The sequence below is a fragment of the Exophiala bonariae genome (assembly GCF_035927105.1).
Source record: "Exophiala bonariae strain CCFEE 5792 chromosome Unknown scaffold_2, whole genome shotgun sequence".
Taxonomy (NCBI): Eukaryota; Fungi; Ascomycota; class Eurotiomycetes; order Chaetothyriales; family Herpotrichiellaceae; genus Exophiala; species Exophiala bonariae.
In genome coordinates, this window is record NW_027042477.1 from 1,535,410 (window position 1) to 1,554,229 (window position 18,820).

Consider the following 18,820-nt stretch of genomic DNA (forward strand, 5'->3'; position numbering starts at 1 on the left):
CTCTATCGGCGAAAGAAATACTCGCCGACCTACCGTTTGTCCTGAGAATCAACGTTTGCATCCCAGGCACAACCAGCATCCCTTTTTTTCGCCAACTTGTTCCATCTCACCAGCCACTGACAACACCAGTCGGCGCCTCATCTTCCAGCGGCGGTCCCATTCCCCAATCGCCGCTGGACTGCATGGGCGGGCTGCATGGCTTGAGCGGAGGCGTCGGTGGTTTGTCATTGCTGTAGGACACCGAGGTGGTCCCTCCTCCGACAACTCCACTCCCGATGGTCTGGATCTTCGGTGCTGCTGTCGGAGTGCTCCAATCTAGAGCAACTGGACCTGCGGCGGTTGCCATGCTGGCAATGTATTTGGCAGTCTCGTCGGCTTCTTCTTGTGCCTTTGGTTTTCCGGTATTGCTCTGGCCGTTGGGTTTTGTCGTGGCATCATTGCTTTCTTGTTGGCCGTCCCAGCCTGCGCCTCCTCCGGAGTTGTTGTTATTATTATTGTCGTTGTTTGCGGGGCTGTCGTTCCAGCCTGACGCTCCTCCGCCACTGTCGTTATTGTCCCAGCCATTCCCGTTTGTGTTGTTGTTGTTATTCCCACTCGATCCCCAGTTTTGATCAGCCGAGCTCTGTTGATTGCTTGAGTTGTTGCTTGTTCCGGTCTTGATACCCAGACCTGGGCTCGAAACTGCTCGGCCTGGTGGCAGGCTATATTTGAGGAAGGGAACCTCAGGTGGGGCGACGGGAACTTGCTCGAACAATATTAGAGGAGTCTCGACTGTTGTATCTTTTGGTGACGGAGCTGGAATCTGTCCGCCCAATGCACCTTTGGCTCGGAGCACCATCTGGATGAGTTCGGCCTTGTCTAGCTGCTCCAATGCATTGAAGTGCTCGTCGCCAGTTGGCTCAGCAGTGATTTCGATGCCGGTCTCACTCTTTATCTGCTCTTTGGTGCGATATTTGAAAACGAATCTTGCATACGGCTCGTCCATTGTGTCGATGTATATGGGGGCACATCTTTTCTTATTGTAGATGTACCCCTTCCCAGGCTGAACTTGTTTTGAAGTTCCTCTGTCCTTTGCAATGGCTTGTGGAACGTCATATCGCGGTTCCTCTTCTGCATCGGCAGGGACATCATCTGCAAATACCTTGGGGGTAAGGTAAGCGCCATGTGGTCCATACAAAGATCTCAGACCGTTGTTCACTGGTGTTAGAGTTGATACAGCATTGTCATTCGTGTTGGTGGCTTGGTTGTCGTTCCAGTTGTCAGGCTGAGGCTTGCTGTCCTGGCCATTATCTGCCCAGCCGCCACCGGTGTTGTTTTGGGTTGCATCTTTGTTGTTGTCCCAATTTTGTTCATTGCTATTCTGGTTCTCATTGCTGGTATCCCACCCATTTTCGTTATTGTTTTGGTTGCTGTTGTCATTTCCCCATCCACCTCCGCTTTCATTCTGGTTAGTGTTGTCGTTATTGGTATTGCCCCATCCATCTCCATTAGTGTTCTGATTGCTGTTGTCATTGTTGACATTGGCCCATTCATCTCCGTTGTTGTCTTGATTGCTGTTGTCGTTATTGGCATTGGCCCATTCATCTCCGTTGGCGTTTTGATTGTTATTGGCAGTGTCATTGGCAGTATTGGCCCAGCCATTGCCATCGTTAGTCTGGCCACCACTGTTATTATTCCAATCATCGCCATTGTTTGTCTGAGTATTATTCGAATTGGTATTCGCAGTGGTATTTTGGTCGTTGCTCGGGTTGCCCCAAGCATCAGGGGCTGCGGAAGAGTCGTTGTTTCCTGTGGCTCCAGATCTGGGCACATCTGCACCAGAAGTATTGACAATGTTCGTTGCTGCTTCACCGCCTGACGTATGCTGCGGGACGCTCTGATCAACAGAAGGCTGGCCGAACCATGGGGTTGGCGGTGTAGGGAAAAATGGCGCAGGATTTGGTGCAGGGCAGATTGGTACTCCAGTGACTGGATGTGGAATCGGAATGAGACTTGGAGGGATCACTATGGGAATAGGCTGAGGATGCATGGGTGGCTGTGCAGCAACCCAAGGGCCTTGTTGAACATGGAAAGCGGGATGATTGGGTGGGCGGTGAGCATATCTGGGTTGGTGACCAAAGCTTTGGATATGCTGGTAACCTGGATGGCCTAGATACGCACTGGGGTGTAATGGCATACGACCATGACCATCTGCTGGCCACTCGCCGCCGTTCATCTGGCTATGAGCGGGATACCCATGGTAGGCACGAGTTTCCGCATCATATGTATAATGATTGTCAGAGGGAAGGGCATAATCTGCATGTGTGTTTGGAGTTCGTAGGTGTGTTTGTGGTCGCTGATACTCCGAAGTCACTCGATCATACGCATTTGGTGGATTACCTTGCCATGTAGGTCGGTCGGGCTGGTGTGGGATGTGATCGTAGTGGGGCTCAGGAGGGATATTGGGATTTGCATGATCAAAGTGAGCCCTCCGATTGGGTCCGCCAGGTCCATAGTCAGCGCCTTGATGTGGTGGATATCTTTCACGGGTGAAAGTTTTCTGGCGGGAAACGTTGATAGGTTCGGGTTCAGGACGGTAATAATGAAGCTGAGAAGGTCCTTGTTGGGGTGCATATGGAGGGCCAGCTGATCTATGAGGATCGTAGCGTTCGTAAGCATTTCCAAGCTGTGGCCAAATTTGAGGCTGATACCCATTCGAAGGCGGAGGCAAATGGCGGCCATAGGAACCAGGAGGATAATCCGAAGGACCATCGAAAAGACCGAATAAACCACCTAGACCTGCATCCTCTTGTTCAAGTTCCTGATCATCTATCAGTGGCCCATTGGTCGGACCAGCTTGATTTGCAACCTCCTCGGTGGGGTTCAGATCATCGAAATGCAGTAGGCTATGTTCACCGGAGGAAGGCGATGACATCTCAGCTTGGATTGGGTTGCTTGCCTTGCATCGCAGAACCAGAACTTCAATGGTGCCTAATTCATCAAAGTGGCGCTGATTGACACCGGGTGGAAGGGTGGAGACTGTAGCACATTGGTTAGCTGAATTTTGAGCTGAAAATCGATTGAGCCATCAAACCAATGTTGTGGTCATCAAAGCGCCATTCACGACCCATGTAAGTCCCATCGCCCATAGGTTTTTCCTTCTGTCTGACAATGAAATCAACCTCGGATCTGTCTTGAGGAAGATCTTTCTTGTGTGGCTGTAAATTGACTCTGTTACGGTTGCACTGATAATTGCCATCAATGTAGACAATCATGGCTAGACCTTCACAGATGAACCTCCTCGACGTCAGTCTGATTGTGAAAGCTTGAGGATGACTGGGGATTGCAATGTAAGTTTCGACGACACTATCGCCATACTGAGTGGCATATTCTGGAAAAGGAGAACCAGTGTTGGCCCACTGAATGACACATGCGAGATCTTTGAGAGTAGGCATGTTGATGACGAGAGGATGATAAGAGGAAGATGAGAAAGTGGACACTGATGAGAAGATCAGGATAAATGTGGAATGCGGTTTGCTGGATCTGGATGGAAAAGTTCAACAAGATCGAGTGATTTAGGTTGAAGCGACTGGCAGTCAAGACAAAAGAAACATCACTCGAGGCAGTATCAGGCAGAAGTAACTCAACTCCCGGTCGTAGCGACAATGCCCTTGAGGTCGCCACATACCTGATCCAGAGAGGTGACATGTTAGTCCATGCTTCTAGACTAAGAAGCGCGCCTGGCTCAAATCGTAGGTAATATAACTTAGCTTGAACATTCGGAACGGAGCGTGATCATTGACACTCATCGTTTGCGTTGTTGAGTGTATGAGCCCAGCGACATGAGACGCAGAAAGTATGCAAACTCCATCTGACGATAGGGATTCTGCATGATCACGTGAGACCACCAAGCAGGACGAGGCCGTGCAAGGCTGAGAGCATATCGGGAATAGCGTCCGCCCTATTTCAAAGGACAGACAAGGCCAGACAATCCCTCTGGAATCTCGTTTAAAGGAGGGACAGACCGGACCACTTTTGGCACATGTTCATACCCACACCTACACTCGCATAGGAGTTGTACACGCTATCACTTGTCAAAATCAACATTACGTCTTTCCCTCCTGTGCTCCTCTACTTCTGCTTCCACCCACCGTCTGCTGTCATCCCTCCAGCGCCAGCGCAGCCACCATGTCGGCCAGCAAAGCCCAATCGTCGAAGATCTTCGAGAAGCTGAAATCCAAGCCTGCCAACAAAGTACCATATCCTCCTCTCCTCTGCGCTATGCTCACTCATGACTGATACTTCTATCCCACAGATCTGTTTTGATTGCGGCCAGAAGAACCCAACATGGTCTTCAGTCCCCTTTGGCGTTTATCTATGTCTCGACTGCTCCTCCAACCATAGAAATCTTGGTGTCCACATCTCTTTTGTGAGGTCTACCAACCTCGATGGTACGCGGCAATAACATATTCCTATGAGATCATTTTAAGTCTGACAACTCTAGTCTGGCAATGGGCGCAGTTGCGCACCATGAAAGTCGGAGGCAATGAATCCGCTACGAAATTCTTTCAATCCAATGGTGGTTCCGCCGCCCTTGCTAGTAAAGATGCAAAGGTGAAATATACTTCCAACGCTGCCAACAAGTACAAGGAGGAACTGAAGCGCAGGTCTGCACGAGATGCTGAAGAGTACGTCCAGTCATCAACCTCGAATCCCCACACTTTTGCTTACCGCATTTAGATATCCCGAGGAAGTGATCATCACCGACGAAGTCCTGGCGACCCCTGGAGAAGGCACAAACACCCCTGCCGGCGAACCTGCCGATGACTTTTTCTCCTCATGGGACAAGCCCACCATTAAAAGACCCAGCAACCCTCCTTCTCGTTCAGGCACTCCCCCAGTTGTGTCTCGAACCGCCTCTCCTTTCCTATCGGCAGGCCCGCTCAACGGCGCTCCAAGACCCAAATCTCCCTCACCTCTCGCCGCCAACAGCGACGATGCTGATAAGCCTCTACCAGCACCCACCGCCATCCGCACCACATCTGCGTCTGCGATTCGTAAAGGGCCCTCTGCGGCTGCGGCCAAGCGTACCAACGTCCTCGGTGCGAAGAAGACCCAGAAACTTGGTGCGAAGAAAGTCGGTGGTGACGAAATCGACTTTGAGGCAGCAGAGAAAGCTGCCAAAGCAGAAGCCGAGCGGATAGCCAAGCTTGGGTATGACCCAGAAGCCGAGAAAGCGGAAGATCTGGCGAAGACACGCTCCATAGGCCTGGCTACAAAGGAGGCTCCTGCCCCAATTGCTCCTCCCAAGGCTGGTAATGCTTCAAGTGCCACACATGGTCGAAGTCCAAGCGAGGTAGAACGATTAGGCATGGGAGTTCAAAGATTAGGATTTGGCCAAATTGGAGCAAGCAAAGGAGCTGCATCGAGTGCACCTGCACCCAAGAAACTCGGGTTTGGAAGTGTTGGTGCTAGCAAGGCTGCTACCGAAGGTGAGTTCTCATTTACAGTCTATTCCTATGCTCCATCTACCTCTCTCTTATCCACGACCGCAACCAAAGCACCCACTGACGTACCCTACAGACGACGACGAGAAATACGCACGCGAGAAATTCGGCACTCAAAAGGGCATTTCGTCCGACGAGTTCTTCGGCCGCAACGCCTTCGACCCCAACGCACAAGCCGAAGCCAAGACACGTCTGCAGGGCTTCGACGGCGCGACCTCGATCTCGTCGAACGCGTACTTCGGCCGTCCCGAGGACGACCTCACTGGCCTCGAGGGCGGCGACTACGGCGACATCGAAACCGCCGCCAAGGACTTTGTGCGCCGCATGGGTCTCACCGCCGGCGACGATCTCGAGAATCTCATCAATGTCGCCGGCGAAGGCGGCAGGAAGCTGCGGGGCGCGGTTGCGCGGTACTTGAATAGTTAGATGGTGGTCCCTTTTTTTGCTTTGCTTGAGATTCATGCAACCGCTCGCTTGCTGGTGCCATCTATCTCTGTGTGCTAAAGACGCAATAATATAGCGAGGACGTGGGTTTCGAGCGAGTGTGTGGCAAAGGAAAATACTACATACTCATCCACCAGCAATCCCACCGAAGGTGTTTTTCCGTCTTTCTTGCTAGGCTAGTGAAAGTTGTCGCAATGAATGTTTTGACGTCGTTGAACTTTGAGCCACTACTAGAGCTGTGAATTAGATTTCAGACCAGGCAAGAATGCACATCTGGTTAGTGAGTGAACAGTCATGTTGAATAGTGATATGCACCTGAAACTAAACTTTGATCCCTCCTCGGGCTGCTATCATTGTTACCATTCGGGCATGGAAAATTTACCAGACTGGTAGGATGCGGATTAGATAAGACAACAAAGGTGTTGAGCCCACCGGAAATGTTACAGTCAGCACAGTCAATTAATTCCAATTCATTTCGATTGTGCTATAAACTAGTGAATTGAGTTAAAACACACATCCAGCATTGCTTGCTACTCCTTGAAACCGCCTTCCATCTGTCGAAGTTGCATTACCAATCATAGCACCAGCTCAACTCCCTTCCAGCTGACAGGTGGAAGGGATGGAGTGACCCAATGCTCATGACTGTTTATCGACCGTTCCAGCCATCAGTCCATCAATTTCTTCCATTTCAAGCACAGTGGTGGCAAAAAGCATAAACATGTCCCAAAGTCGACATTCCCTTGTAGCCTGACATTTCTGCCCGTGGATAAAGGTCTGTCGGATCCGTACATGAAAAGAGTGTGAATCTCTAATTCAGGTAGAAAGTCAAGTAAAGGAAAGAGTACAGTAATAGTCGATGGAATCATCCATTAAAGAGTATTCCCATGTTCCCATCGAGTGTATTTCATCAAGGGGTTGGACTGGAGCATACTATGCGATTCAGTCTTTTGGGTGGTCATCAAATCGTGATGAAATGAGTGGCTGAGTCTACCAAGAGAACTCGATTGTGGACGGGCACTGCCCGGTTTGTAACATCATTCTTCACATAACAACACTCTTGCGTTTCTCAGCGTTACTGAGAACGAGAAGAGGTGTATTGCGTCGTGCTGGCTCAACCTCAACATAAGGTCCACCAATGGCATTTCCCTCATCACCGCTGAGGCTTTTGGCGTCAATGGAGGATCGCTCACGGGACTTCTCCTTGATCTCAGAGCCAATCGCACCACTAGCCACAGCTCGGAGGCTACCAAGACTGGGTCTGCTAGACAAGCTAGTGCTCCCTGCCAAGCTGGAATCATTGTCGGACGAGACAGAAAAGTTGAACTCATTCTCACTCCCAGGAGTGCCAGCTCCAGAGCCGGATTGACGACCATCGCTGCGGCGCTCACGTCCAGCCCGGACCAAGTCATGAACAGCACGACGACGTTGACGAGTGGCAAAGTTCTTGCTACCCTCGTGCTTAGAGGTAGGCTTCTCTTCAAGCTCTTGCAGAAGTGGAGGACCCTTGGGTTGTCTCACTGGGTGCTCTCCTGCTCGACCCTGTCCTGGTCCGAACGATCCCGTCAATGGAGTCTGAGGAGCATTTCCTGTTCGCAACACTGAGCCTTTGGTCCATTCACTAGTAGTTTTGATATTGGCAGAGGACATGTTCTTTCTGTGGCCTCGACGGAAAGCGTTGGCGGAAGGAGGTGGTAAGGGCACAACCTCCTGTTGGGGAGATGGAGTTGACTTGGGAGGGGTCCTTGAGCGAGACTCTGTCAAATGGATCGAATTATCCGAGTATTGACGTTGATAATTTGGCTGGACGGGTGGCGGTGAAACAGAGCTGTTACGGCCTTGTGGAGAGACTTCTTGCTGTTGCTGATGAAGGGCAGGATCAACAACAAAGCTCGATTGACCAGTCATGGGATTGTAAACAGAGAATACGCCAGGGCTGCCAGGAACCGGTTGAACTATTGGTTGAAGACCGTGTTGAAATTGTTGATTGTACAGGCTCATGGGAGAAGTGATTGGTGATGGCGACTGAAATTGCTGGCCGGGGTTACCCAACATGCCAGTGTTGAGATTGAGACCATTGAACTGCTGAGCAGCAGCAGTGACACTCAGTAGCTGCTGCTGAAGTGCACGCTGTTGATGAGCGAGATAGTTGTTGGTGGCTATCAATTCATCGTAAAGATGTTGATCCATGTTGTCATTTCCATTATTGAAGTCAATGGCAGGAGGAGCGAGAACTTCTGGAAGCGAGTAGCCCTGGAAGCTGCTCATGGAGTGACGGTTTCCAGGAAAGTACATGCCAGTTGAGGTTTGGGGAGCACGACTGGCGTGCTGATTGGCAGCATACCTGCTTCCCTCGAGGCCCAGACCCTGATTGGCAGGAGGGACCGTGGCCGACTTTGGGGCTGTCCTCAAGCCGGCCAGAAGATGACCACGGCTTGTACGAGGGGTAGAACTGATATTGGCTTGCTGAGTTTCATCGATGGTTGAGATCTTTGGAGGAGGGGCAACGCTCAGACGCTTGATATGGGAGCCTTTGCCGCGAGAAGCGAAGCCAGGACCAGAAACGCCAATAGGGTTATTGAAGGGAGACTGGTAAGTCATTTGAGCAACACCGCCAGCGTCGATGCTCATTTTAGTCTAGAATTTAATCAAGGAATTGATGTGCAGGCTGTGGACCGTAGATGTTTAAAGTCGAATGAACGCTTGGACCAAGCGAGCTGAGAACAAGACAGGAATATAGGAGTGTCAAATCTGGGGATGACGTTTGAATCGAATAGACCGTTATGGTTGAAAATTAGGAAAATTAGGAAAGTCGTAGAGTTATCGCAGTCGTGTCGTGGTATGTATGTAGTAGTAATTCAATTTCGAGTAGTTTCCGAGTAAAAAGGAAGGATCTAAAAAGGGTGAGTGCTCGATGAGACTGGTCTCTGCCTAGATGTGAGGGTCAGTTCTGTGTCAAGACAAGTCCCGGGTCAGAAGGTGAAGTGTACCAACAAGTTCAGCCAGCTGTGGCAGTTGAGCAATGAGCGAAGGCTAGCAGATGCTGAGGACAGGTGATTGAATGTACAGGTCGGACGATCTGTGAGATCTTGTTTGGTGAGAGTGGGACGTGGGTTGGACCAGACAAAGAGAGTTGGTGGGGATATTGCGCGGCAATGATCGAATTGAGCTTTTTCGTAGTTGGGACAAGTATAGACGATTATGAGTTATGTTTTTGGGCACTGAAGGCTGAGTGAAAATAGACGAGTATGGTTGAGCAAGGAGCAGTTGTAACTAGTTTCGCGGACCAAGATGGGACGGACGAGGAAGGGCGACGTGGGCTCTAGGTGGAAAGAGATTATTTGCCGGGGGCTCGGGAGGTAAGGAAAGTCGAGAGCGTCGGAAGGTCGACGACGAGGACGAAGGTGATGACACGAAGACGAGGGAGGTGAAGGGAAATAGTGACGATGGAGGATGAAATGATGGTAGAAGGATGTGGGAGGAGGAGGAGGAGGAGGAGAAAGAAATTGAATAAGGAATGGAAGAGTGGTGAGTGGTAGAGGAGACTGCGGTGAACTACGGCCACAGGCACAGGCGCGATTGGCACTGTCGAGCACCTGGACTGGGGGGTGGAGTGAGGGACGAGGGGACGGGAAGGGGGCACGAGTGCCTAGAAACCACCTGTGACAGAGTGCCAAAAACAAAGTTGAGGCCAGGCGAGGGATGAGTGGTTCAGAGGTGCAGAGGTGCAGACGGGCTGCAGACTGACCTGCAGAGAAACAGCGTGCATCAGTCTGATCAGTCTGGAAGGGGGACACGCTTGAGGCTGCAGTCCTGCAGATCAACAGACACTGACCGATACCTCGGGCTCGGGAGTGGCCACGACTGGACTGCATGCACTAAGGAGGCGCCTCCAACTAGGGCCACCGGCACCAAACGACCACTTGTATCGTGGCATTGGCCCAGACCATTCGTGGGAACCGTCACGCTTATCGGTCTTGGGTTTAGCCTGGAGATATTTTCATCTTTGGCTTCATGTACGAGCAAACCATGCTCCCAAACAGAAAACTAGAGGGTATCACGCTGTTTACGAGCAAGACGTTACTTCCGGTTCTACTGCCAAAGACTCTTTTCAATTCTACTTCTGTTGACGGGGAGAGAATACCTACCGAGTAACCACAAGTACCCTTGCACACATGCACTGCTAATAATATGCAAGTTCCAAGTTGACCAGACACCCCCCTGATTCATTCGGATACCCATCCTAAGTTTGAGTAGCACTTCACCGGCGGTTTCAACTCTCATCTCCAACAAGGCCCGGCCCTCATCTTCGAATTGGTCTTCTATCGCCCCCCCAATCCTAATGCCCCTAACTAACCTCAATTGAGACTGAACATTTCTCAGCAGCAACAAGCTTGAATGTCAACACACACAATCCCCTAGTCTTAGTAATTATTATTCTGTTGACCATGACTACAGCATAACATTATTCACTCACTGCATGCTCAGCTCATATCAGCCATACGAAGGCAATATAGTCCCCAATTCGTATCTATCTTTGCCCCCCTTCAAACCATTTGCTCCCACCAGACCAGATGACCCGAAACATATTCAAACATTCCGGGAGATTCCTCACTCAGCGTGCTTACACCCGCATCTCCAAGACATATCCATACTAAGACTCGAAGACAAGCTAAGCAACTGTCGCCAGGAGATTGCACGTTAAGCCAATCCGCCGGGAAAAAAGAGGGGCCCTGGACCAAAACACGCGTAGCAGCGCGTGTCAAGTGGACACCTAGGTAGGCGGACGGAGAACACTTCTGCTTCCTCGCTTACACGCATCTCATCATTCATGTTATTCCCCCCTGGACAGCCTGGAACCTGCACTGCGTTCCCTAACGGTATAATCATTTATCGTAGCTCGATTACCGTTCGGCAACGGAGGATGAATATCATTTGTATAAGTTTCGGCAAATTCGTTTGGATTGCCAGTTCATGTTCTTCGTGCTTCCCAAGCTACGAGTACGAACGACCTAACTTATCCGTCTTATCGTGCAGCGGTGGCCGCTACGATAACCGGGAATTGAAAAAAGACCCAGTTGACCAAGGATATCGGATGAACTTGCTTGAGCTACCGCAACGTGGCAGCCAGGTGCCGACGGTGGCTCCAACTTTGAGCTCGGCGAGCGGCCGATTCTTTAACGGTTTGTTTACTCGTACCTTCGTGTTCAAGCCCTAAATCTAATAAGTAGGTTCTTTTTGGTTGACACTCGATTGCTTGGAGACTGACGAAAACCAATGTACCAAAGTCCTCGATATGACAAGAATGATAATAAGTAGTGGTGATTTTATTTCTCAGCTGTCGTAGTAATCTACCAAGCTCGGTGCATTATCATGGTGATGTTCTTTCTCCAGCCATAAATCTACAATATTTTGCCTCTTTTCGAGCCTGTCTTGTTTGTACATGCACGCAAGATCCCATCATTGTGCTTTGCAATAATGGATTTACGAGCTTGAATCCCACTCGTCTTCAGCGGATGCGGTATGCGGTGTTTTCAGCAAATCAAAGCCCTCCTACTTCTCCGTCTCATGTTCGATAACACCTACTTGTCCTCTCGCATCATGGGCCGCTCGGGGGAGTAGATCTCCTTCGGGGACTGCTGACTCCTCGACTGGTGGGGGTGTTGGGTTTCTTATGATGGAAGAGGGTGCGTCGTCAACGAACTCGCTCTTCAACGATGAAGGTGGTGAAGCGGTTGTTTTGCTCTCGGATGACGGTTGATCCTGAGTCCCTGAAGCAGGACCCTGTGACGAAGTCGCCTTCTTTTCGCTCTTTGATTTCGACTTCTTCGTAGACTTGGTGGCAGGCTTGGAAGCGGCTGGGGCAGGTTCTTCCAACAATCTGCGCTCCCCAATGCCACTCTCTCGCTGCTCTTGCTGGGCCTTCCTCTCCGCAATCTCCTTAACTAGCTCTTGTCTCTCGCCCTCCAACTCTGCATCAAGCTCCTCATCATCCTCCAGCTCACCCTTATAAACGTCCGGATGTCTCTGGAAGCACTGCTGCATATTCTGGAATTTGTCGATGCAGTCCATCCCCTTGGGCTCTTCTTGCGAGAAGACAAAGCAAGAGAACGCCTCCTTGAATTCGGGTCCGCAGGGTCCATCAGCCATGCCACCGAGGCATGGGCAGTCCCAATTGATCTCTCCAGTCTCCGGGTTGAATGCTCCCTGTTGTCCCGCCTCTTCCTCTAATGCCGCAACACCGCCGGCTCCTGCTCCGTCATCCGTGCTGAGTGGTACTTCGTGCTCACTGACCACTGTGGTCGACGCGTTTTCGGTTGAAATGGCATCAACCGCCGAATGTAATTGAGATGCATTCTTTTCTGCATTGCGGGCGCGCCGTGTAGTGAGTTCTTCTAACGATTGATGATCTTGCGTATCTTCGAGATGTTCAAGATTTGGATTAAGGAGATCTGTACAGCATCGATTAGCTTGCTGCGACTGTGGTGTGCTCGTAAAATATGAACGTACGATGTTGTGGTTGCTCAGCAAAGACCGGGCTAGTGTTGTAATAGTATATTCCTGCTACCGCGATTCCCCATCGCAAAGCACTGCTCTTCCAACTCCTCCGACCATTGACCGGGGTTGTGCTTGCGAATCGACGTCCTACGATTGTCCGTGCAGGTGCGAGGGAGCTCTGAGCTGCAGTGCGCAGCACCGTTCGGGATGCAGGTCGGTACATTTTTTGATTGTCAGGTCAGGTGGAAGCTTTGACAGGGGAATTATCAGAAGCTGTGTCGGGAAAAAGAAGGAAGGAAATCATAAACCCATTGCAAGCTGGTGAGACGCAATGTGTACACAAGATGAAATATGGGGATGCGGAAGAAGTTCGATGTACGAAATGATAGGAGGAAAGTCTGGTTCGTCCGGGTTCCGGGCAAAAGTATTTATGTAATTATTAATTGGATGAAGATTTTCGCAAGGCTGGCCCGGTCCTGTGTTAGGCCAATAATGTCTTCTTATTTGGAGCGCGAGGCTGCACTAATTTCAGCATCAATTGACCACCATTTCCTAGTGCTCTCATCCTCATTTCTACAATAGACAGCATTTGAAAGCACACTGCTTCCGGCGAACGTTAGATTACTCCGTGGATTTAGAAAGTACTTTTCACAATATGTTCCCCAGAGAACACTTCACTCCTGCACGATGACACCAATTGCCAATCCGTCTTGGAAAATTCGTCGTCCACGAATGAGCAGTTCCAACTCCAGAGCTTCTTTTCTGTTCAAATCAAGAATTAGCATCATCTACCACCACTAATATGAGAAGAGATTGATACTTACTCCACATGACCGCGATCCTGGATGACTTTATCAAATGCTTTTGCCAAACTCGCAATAACACGGGCTGAAAGTTTGATGCCGGTAAACCGTTCCCCTAGAGGTAAGTACAACCGCAATAAGACCTCCAATGAGGTCACAGCCTCCGAGTGTTGGCTTCCCTCTGAAGTCTTCACTTGGGCCAGTACAACATAAATTGGTGTCATTAGCCAAGCCGATCTGTGCGGAAAAGTGCGATCAGTATTCTGTCCCTCTTTGTGAGGTCAAAGATGGCGCTTACACGCTAAGCGGAAGATCATGAAGCTCACAGCACTCCAGTAATTTCTTCATTTGAAGTACCACCGCTGAAGAAACCTCCTTGAGCTTGTTAACGGCAACATTGTTCAATAGCCATTGCAAGGAATTGCCGCCATCTGAGACCTCGATATACTGCTCGTACAACGAGGCTCTTGTTCCACTGAGGATTTGTTACTTTTAGGTCCGAGCACATCGCATATTGCTGCGAATCGAGTACTTACTAGATCATGATATGAAGCACGTGTGCGCCCACACGTGTCCTCCCATGAATTTCCTGTCCATCCATGTCTTGGATAGCACTTTCGAAGGCATTTTTCAGCACACTGATCGACCGATCGATCATGACAATACGATCAAGAACAGGCTCTGTAGAACCTTGAGCATCGCTGCCAGCCCGCCAGTCGTCCCACCTTGAGCTGTTATGCCTCAATAGTACGATCTCGTTCATGATGACTGATAATCTGCATAGAAAGATGAATAGTGCGGCTGAGAATATCCTCGAACTTTTCACCCCCGGACTGGGTGCCCAGAGATCACCGAAGTCAGCAAGTACCGGCAGTCGACCCGATTGATACTTTTTCAATTTGTGCGGTCGATGAAGCGCTAATGATAGGGTTCGATTTCTGTGAAGACAACACCACCAAATCACCCGGTGAAAGGGCCGGGTCGAAGATTGCAGGCCACCAAGCACAGAATGACGAATGGTCTCGTCAGACCAAAAGCAATTGACTTCTATTGAAGAGTCGTATGGACTCCAGTGACTCAATATGCATGCGCTTTGGACCAGTTCGACAGAGCCTTGATGTGTATCGCGCAACGAATTGTAAAGGGAATGTGCGTGCTCGAAGAGAGCCTGTTGGCCATTTGGCACTGATGAGTAAGGGCTTTGCCGCAATTGCTCCAGATCGACGTGGGCAAATGCCGCAAATATGACAACATGAAGTAGGAGCTCGCGCAGAGGACGGTTCTTTTTCTTTCGGTCACGGCCATGGTACCATTGGTAGAAATCCACTTCGTTAATGACAGGGCAGAGAGTATGCATTGTCTGGAAATAGATCTGAAGGAGCTCCATTTCTAGTGGAGCTTTCAGATTCGTCCATGATCCCTCCCATATGTTAGCATACTCAGACAAGATCATGGTTGTTCACATACAGATGAAGGTGTGGGACGATCACTCGAATGGGGTTCGATCCCAAGCATGTCATAAGTTGGTCCAACTGCAGATAAACCAGCTTACTGGTGTTAGCTAAGCTCTCGGAACGGATGACTTGAAATGTTGCATGCGTACCTGAACGGAACAAGATATCTTGTATTTCATCAACGGATCCGTCAGGCGTGGAATCCTCCAACCCAGCCTCCTGCTCAGCGCCGGTCGTCATATCGTTGTGTAGCGCATGATCGGTGAAGAAATGATCATGGTCGTATATCTCGTGGAAAATAGGCGAGAAGCCACCGTGTAGTTCGATGGGAACAGACTCAATGTGCATAGAGTCGAACATAGGCGACGAAAGACCAGTAGGGACGGCCTTTTCATCGCTCTTACCCAGGAAATCCCATGCCAGATCCCCTCCCAAATCCACATCCATGTCTTCCGTATTCCCTGCGATTCCCCGCGAGGGATTCATCCCTCGTGTTAGCTTTATGTTGATTTCGTTTACCAACCCACGTCCTAAGTGTTCCAAACCATGCCAGTTGGTAGAATATTGTACTTGGTATTTTGCATGGGCGCCAAAGGCAAGTTTTCGCAGGTGAGTATTTGGCTTGTCCTACATTACTCTGGTCACTCGGTCGGGTATAACATGTATGTTGGAACAAGGTTTGTCAATCTCATTGCTTCAGTGACAATATGACCAGTCTGTTGAAGAGCCCCTTGGCCATGGAGTCGGCCGATACGGCCCGATGACGTTGGATTGTGTACGACTCGATGGCCTGTGTGGGACAGTTGGAGATGCCGGGGGTCAAAATCTTACGAGTGCTAGTATTTAATGCTTCAAACATAACTTTTGGTTAGCTGTTACATCAACTCCTCCGCACGAGTAACACAATACCACTTGCCTACTGGGTCTCGATGGCCTAGGTGCGAGCTACTTGGTGATCCTTCGATTCGGCTGAAGAGAAGCTTTCCATTGAGTCGATAAACAGCCAAAAGCCACTTGAGAAACCTGCGAGATGTGGCACGAAAACAAGAACAAGACCGCGCAAGAGTTATGCATTCGGATCTCGGACTTCCGATGATTCCAAAGGTTCGTATTGAACAGACGGGCCCAGAAGCCATCAATGGGAGAAATCTGGGGTAGTAGAACACGGCAAGCACCAGATCAGTCTCAACGCGTTAGGTTACGATGATTCTGCCAGTGGCAGTTTCATTAAGGCATCTTATCTACGCCAGATAACCTCCGTCGACATCCATTACGCTCCCTGTGATAAATGATGCCTCGGGACTTAGCAGGAATACGATAGCCTGTGCAATCTCACTCGGGTCTGCCTGTCGATTAATGCAAGCTGCCACTGTTGGTTGACTGTGCCCCATTTCTGCCTCCATGGCTGCAACCATAGGTGTTGCAGTTGCCCCTAACTATCGATCAGAAAGGAAATGCTCCATATTTGATCACATAACCTTACCTGGTGATATGGCATTGACTCTGAGGTTGGGATGTTCGCGGGCTGCTGTCTTTGTCAAAAGATTTACTGCAGCCTTGCTGGCACAATAGGCTCCCAGCCCAGCCATCCCAAGGTGACTGGCAACGCTACTAGCACTGACCTGACGATTTCGAACACGTTCAAAACAGTACTCCAAAGTTTCAGGAATGACTTACGATACTCCCACCATCCTTCATCACGTTCAATTCAGCGCGCAGACAGTAGAACACTCCATCGGCATTGATATGCATGGTTCTTGCCCATGCCTCGTCTGTTTCATCCTTGAGGGGCCGCTGCACACGGACCATACCTGCGAGATTCACCGCACCATCGAGCTTGCCATGATCTGATACGGTCCTTTGGATCCAATCAGTCACAGCCTTGCTGTCACCCACATCAACCACAGTACCCGAATGATTGCCTCCGCCAACCGCAGAAAGGGCTCTGACAGCACTGTCAAGACCACCTTGGTTGATGTCGGCCAGAGAGACCGTTGCACCCCGTGATGCGAGTATCTTCGCCGTGGCGAGGCCAATTCCTGAGGCGCCGCCGGTGATGGCAACCTGACCATGTTAGCTATTTGACATACTATTGGGAAAATGGCGCATCTACCACTTTGTCATGGAAGGAAGTCATATCGCGTTTGGGCCGTTCCTGCTATTGCCTCGAGGTCAAAAGATCGCTGCGTGTACTACCAATTTATGAGGTATGTCTCGCAAGATACTTAATAATCCTGGGACCTCACTTCCCGCTTGATACCTCTCGAGCCGTGATGGCTTATTATGTGCAAGGCACTGCGGGTCGAATCCCCACATTGTCCAAGACAGTTCCCCGGATTATCTCTTATTCTGGGAGCACGCTCTAACAATCATTCGAGGTCAGGCTAGATGCCTCTGTCCATCGACCTCGGGGTTCGGATTTCGGGCTGGTAAGGAAACTTCCCAGGAATTGGAGCTCGAGAGATGCAGAGAATTTCAGCCACCACATGCACTGTGAAGTAGTACGTAGATACATTAATTAGTCTGTAGTTGGTTCATAGTAGCCATTGGGTCATAGGATATGTCTTATTGCTTTGTGGTAGTGTCTAGAAAACCTCGTCCGTCCCATACCCCGACCATTAGATTTTCGGTGATTCTACCACTCGGTGATATTTCTGCAAGTCATGTGTCAGCGCCAGACATCGCCGTTCACACCAAGATGTGGTCTACTCGACATCTTCAGAGTAGTTTCGGAAAACCTGGTGGAATATCACTTTCCCGATAATCAGCCTCCAAGAATGGTTTCGCTATTGGATGACATCATCACCGAAGTCGCAACTTTGCCAATCAGGGCGCCGGCCACAATCGGATAACAATTGCGTCTTGAAGATTCGCCAGTAATGGGTGGGTCATGCTTTCTACGGAGATGGTGTAAGTATTTTGCGACACAAGAGCCTTGTCATACACAAGCCACGACTCACACATAAGCAAACAACGCATCTGGCGCCTAAGAAGCGTACTAGTCATACGATCTCTATATCCACCCTCAACCATCGCAACAAAAAAGGACGAAAACATCCATCTTCAATCAGAAGCCAGAACCACCCCGAAATGGCCCTCGCAGAAAAATGGCGCCCGTGCGGCCTCCTCAACCAAAAGCCCACCACACCATACGCGGTAATAGTGCTCAATCAACCGGTCAACAAGAACGCCCTGAATGCCGTGATCTCGACGGCGTCGCTACTAGTCTGTGCCGACGGCGGCGCCGATCGACTCCTCGCATACGAACAGCAAACGGGCACCACGGCCACGGGATCTGCACCAAACGGGTCGAGCAATGACAACAACAGCCACAAAGGACAATATCGTCATCGCCTACCGGACGCGATCATCGGCGATCTGGATTCGCTGTCGCGACGTGCTGAGGAGCACTATCGAGAGCGTGGGGTGCTGGTGGTCAAGGACCCGGATCAGTATTCTACAGACTTCACCAAATGTCTCAGCTGGATCAGGGGCACGATGGGTGATGCGCCAATGGATGTCGTGGTGCTGGGAGGGCTGGGAGGACGAGTCGACCAAGGCTTTTCACAGATCCATCATCTCTTCATGGCAGAGAATGATCCCAGTCTTCTACGCGGTCGGATATACTTGCTGTCAGAACAGAGCTTGTCATTTGTTCTCGCCAACGGGCAAAATCTCGTCTATGTAGAGCCAGGCTATTTCGCCGAGAACATTGGTATCATCCCCGTGCTGGGAAAGACGCTGCTCACCACCAAAGGCCTGGAGTGGGATGTGGAGAATTGGCCCACCGAATTTGGTGGTCAGGTCAGTACGAGTAATCATATCCGGTCGGACGTGATTGAAATCGCCTTTGAAGGGCCTCGACCTCTGCTCACCCTCGAATTGGATGCCAGACTCTCGGCGAGTGGCGAATAATGTCAGCGGCGCTATTGGTGCTTTACCTTCTTCGTTAACCGCCATAAGACTGGCCCCGAATATAGCTTCCCATGAAGGCTAAAGATGATTTCGTATCAGGACGGAGGGTGGACCGACATGATTCTGTGCAGGTCTCCCATATCCACATAGAATATTGACTTGTCGCGAATCGCAATATCGACATCTCTTATGCCGACCAGCGTTCAACTGGATTTTTATCTGA

At 50.2% G+C, this 18,820-nt stretch overlaps 8 protein-coding genes across 8 annotated transcripts; 2 read left to right on the forward strand and 6 right to left on the reverse strand.

The window, feature by feature from the left end:
- Positions 1-106: 106 nt before the first annotated feature.
- Positions 107-3,434, reverse strand: LTR84_005068 (uncharacterized protein; the record flags this gene model as incomplete). Its single annotated transcript, XM_064848640.1, has 2 exons — positions 107-3,018; positions 3,074-3,434. 2 exons carry the CDS (start codon positions 3,432-3,434, stop codon positions 107-109), a joined length of 3,273 nt encoding a protein of 1,090 aa, XP_064711264.1.
- Positions 3,435-4,167: 733 nt separating this feature from the next.
- Positions 4,168-5,912, forward strand: LTR84_005069 (uncharacterized protein; the record flags this gene model as incomplete). The annotated part of the gene is made up of 5 exons (XM_064848641.1): positions 4,168-4,233; positions 4,295-4,430; positions 4,484-4,667; positions 4,720-5,471; positions 5,563-5,912. 5 exons carry the CDS (start codon positions 4,168-4,170, stop codon positions 5,910-5,912), a joined length of 1,488 nt encoding a protein of 495 aa, XP_064711265.1.
- Positions 5,913-6,971: 1,059 nt separating this feature from the next.
- On the reverse strand, positions 6,972-8,558 carry LTR84_005070 (uncharacterized protein; the record flags this gene model as incomplete). Its single annotated transcript, XM_064848642.1, has 1 exon — positions 6,972-8,558. The coding sequence occupies one exon, from the start codon at positions 8,556-8,558 to the stop codon at positions 6,972-6,974; it is 1,587 nt and encodes a 528-aa protein (XP_064711266.1).
- A 2,922-nt stretch (positions 8,559-11,480) lies between these two features.
- On the reverse strand, positions 11,481-12,648 carry LTR84_005071 (uncharacterized protein; the record flags this gene model as incomplete). The annotated part of the gene is made up of 2 exons (XM_064848643.1): positions 11,481-12,379; positions 12,438-12,648. The coding sequence occupies 2 exons, from the start codon at positions 12,646-12,648 to the stop codon at positions 11,481-11,483; spliced, it is 1,110 nt and encodes a 369-aa protein (XP_064711267.1).
- A 451-nt stretch (positions 12,649-13,099) lies between these two features.
- On the reverse strand, positions 13,100-13,576 carry LTR84_005072 (uncharacterized protein; the record flags this gene model as incomplete). Its single annotated transcript, XM_064848644.1, has 3 exons — positions 13,100-13,187; positions 13,250-13,465; positions 13,527-13,576. 3 exons carry the CDS (start codon positions 13,574-13,576, stop codon positions 13,100-13,102), a joined length of 354 nt encoding a protein of 117 aa, XP_064711268.1.
- Positions 13,577-13,763: 187 nt separating this feature from the next.
- LTR84_005073 (uncharacterized protein) lies at positions 13,764-15,129 on the reverse strand (the record flags this gene model as incomplete). Its single annotated transcript, XM_064848645.1, has 3 exons — positions 13,764-14,648; positions 14,696-14,775; positions 14,832-15,129. The coding sequence occupies 3 exons, from the start codon at positions 15,127-15,129 to the stop codon at positions 13,764-13,766; spliced, it is 1,263 nt and encodes a 420-aa protein (XP_064711269.1).
- Positions 15,130-15,923: 794 nt separating this feature from the next.
- LTR84_005074 (uncharacterized protein) lies at positions 15,924-16,819 on the reverse strand (the record flags this gene model as incomplete). Its single annotated transcript, XM_064848646.1, has 4 exons — positions 15,924-16,114; positions 16,166-16,304; positions 16,360-16,746; positions 16,796-16,819. The coding sequence occupies 4 exons, from the start codon at positions 16,817-16,819 to the stop codon at positions 15,924-15,926; spliced, it is 741 nt and encodes a 246-aa protein (XP_064711270.1).
- Positions 16,820-17,772: 953 nt separating this feature from the next.
- On the forward strand, positions 17,773-18,597 carry LTR84_005075 (uncharacterized protein; the record flags this gene model as incomplete). Its single annotated transcript, XM_064848647.1, has 1 exon — positions 17,773-18,597. One exon carries the CDS (start codon positions 17,773-17,775, stop codon positions 18,595-18,597), a length of 825 nt encoding a protein of 274 aa, XP_064711271.1.
- Between the last annotated feature and the right edge of the window lie 223 nt (positions 18,598-18,820).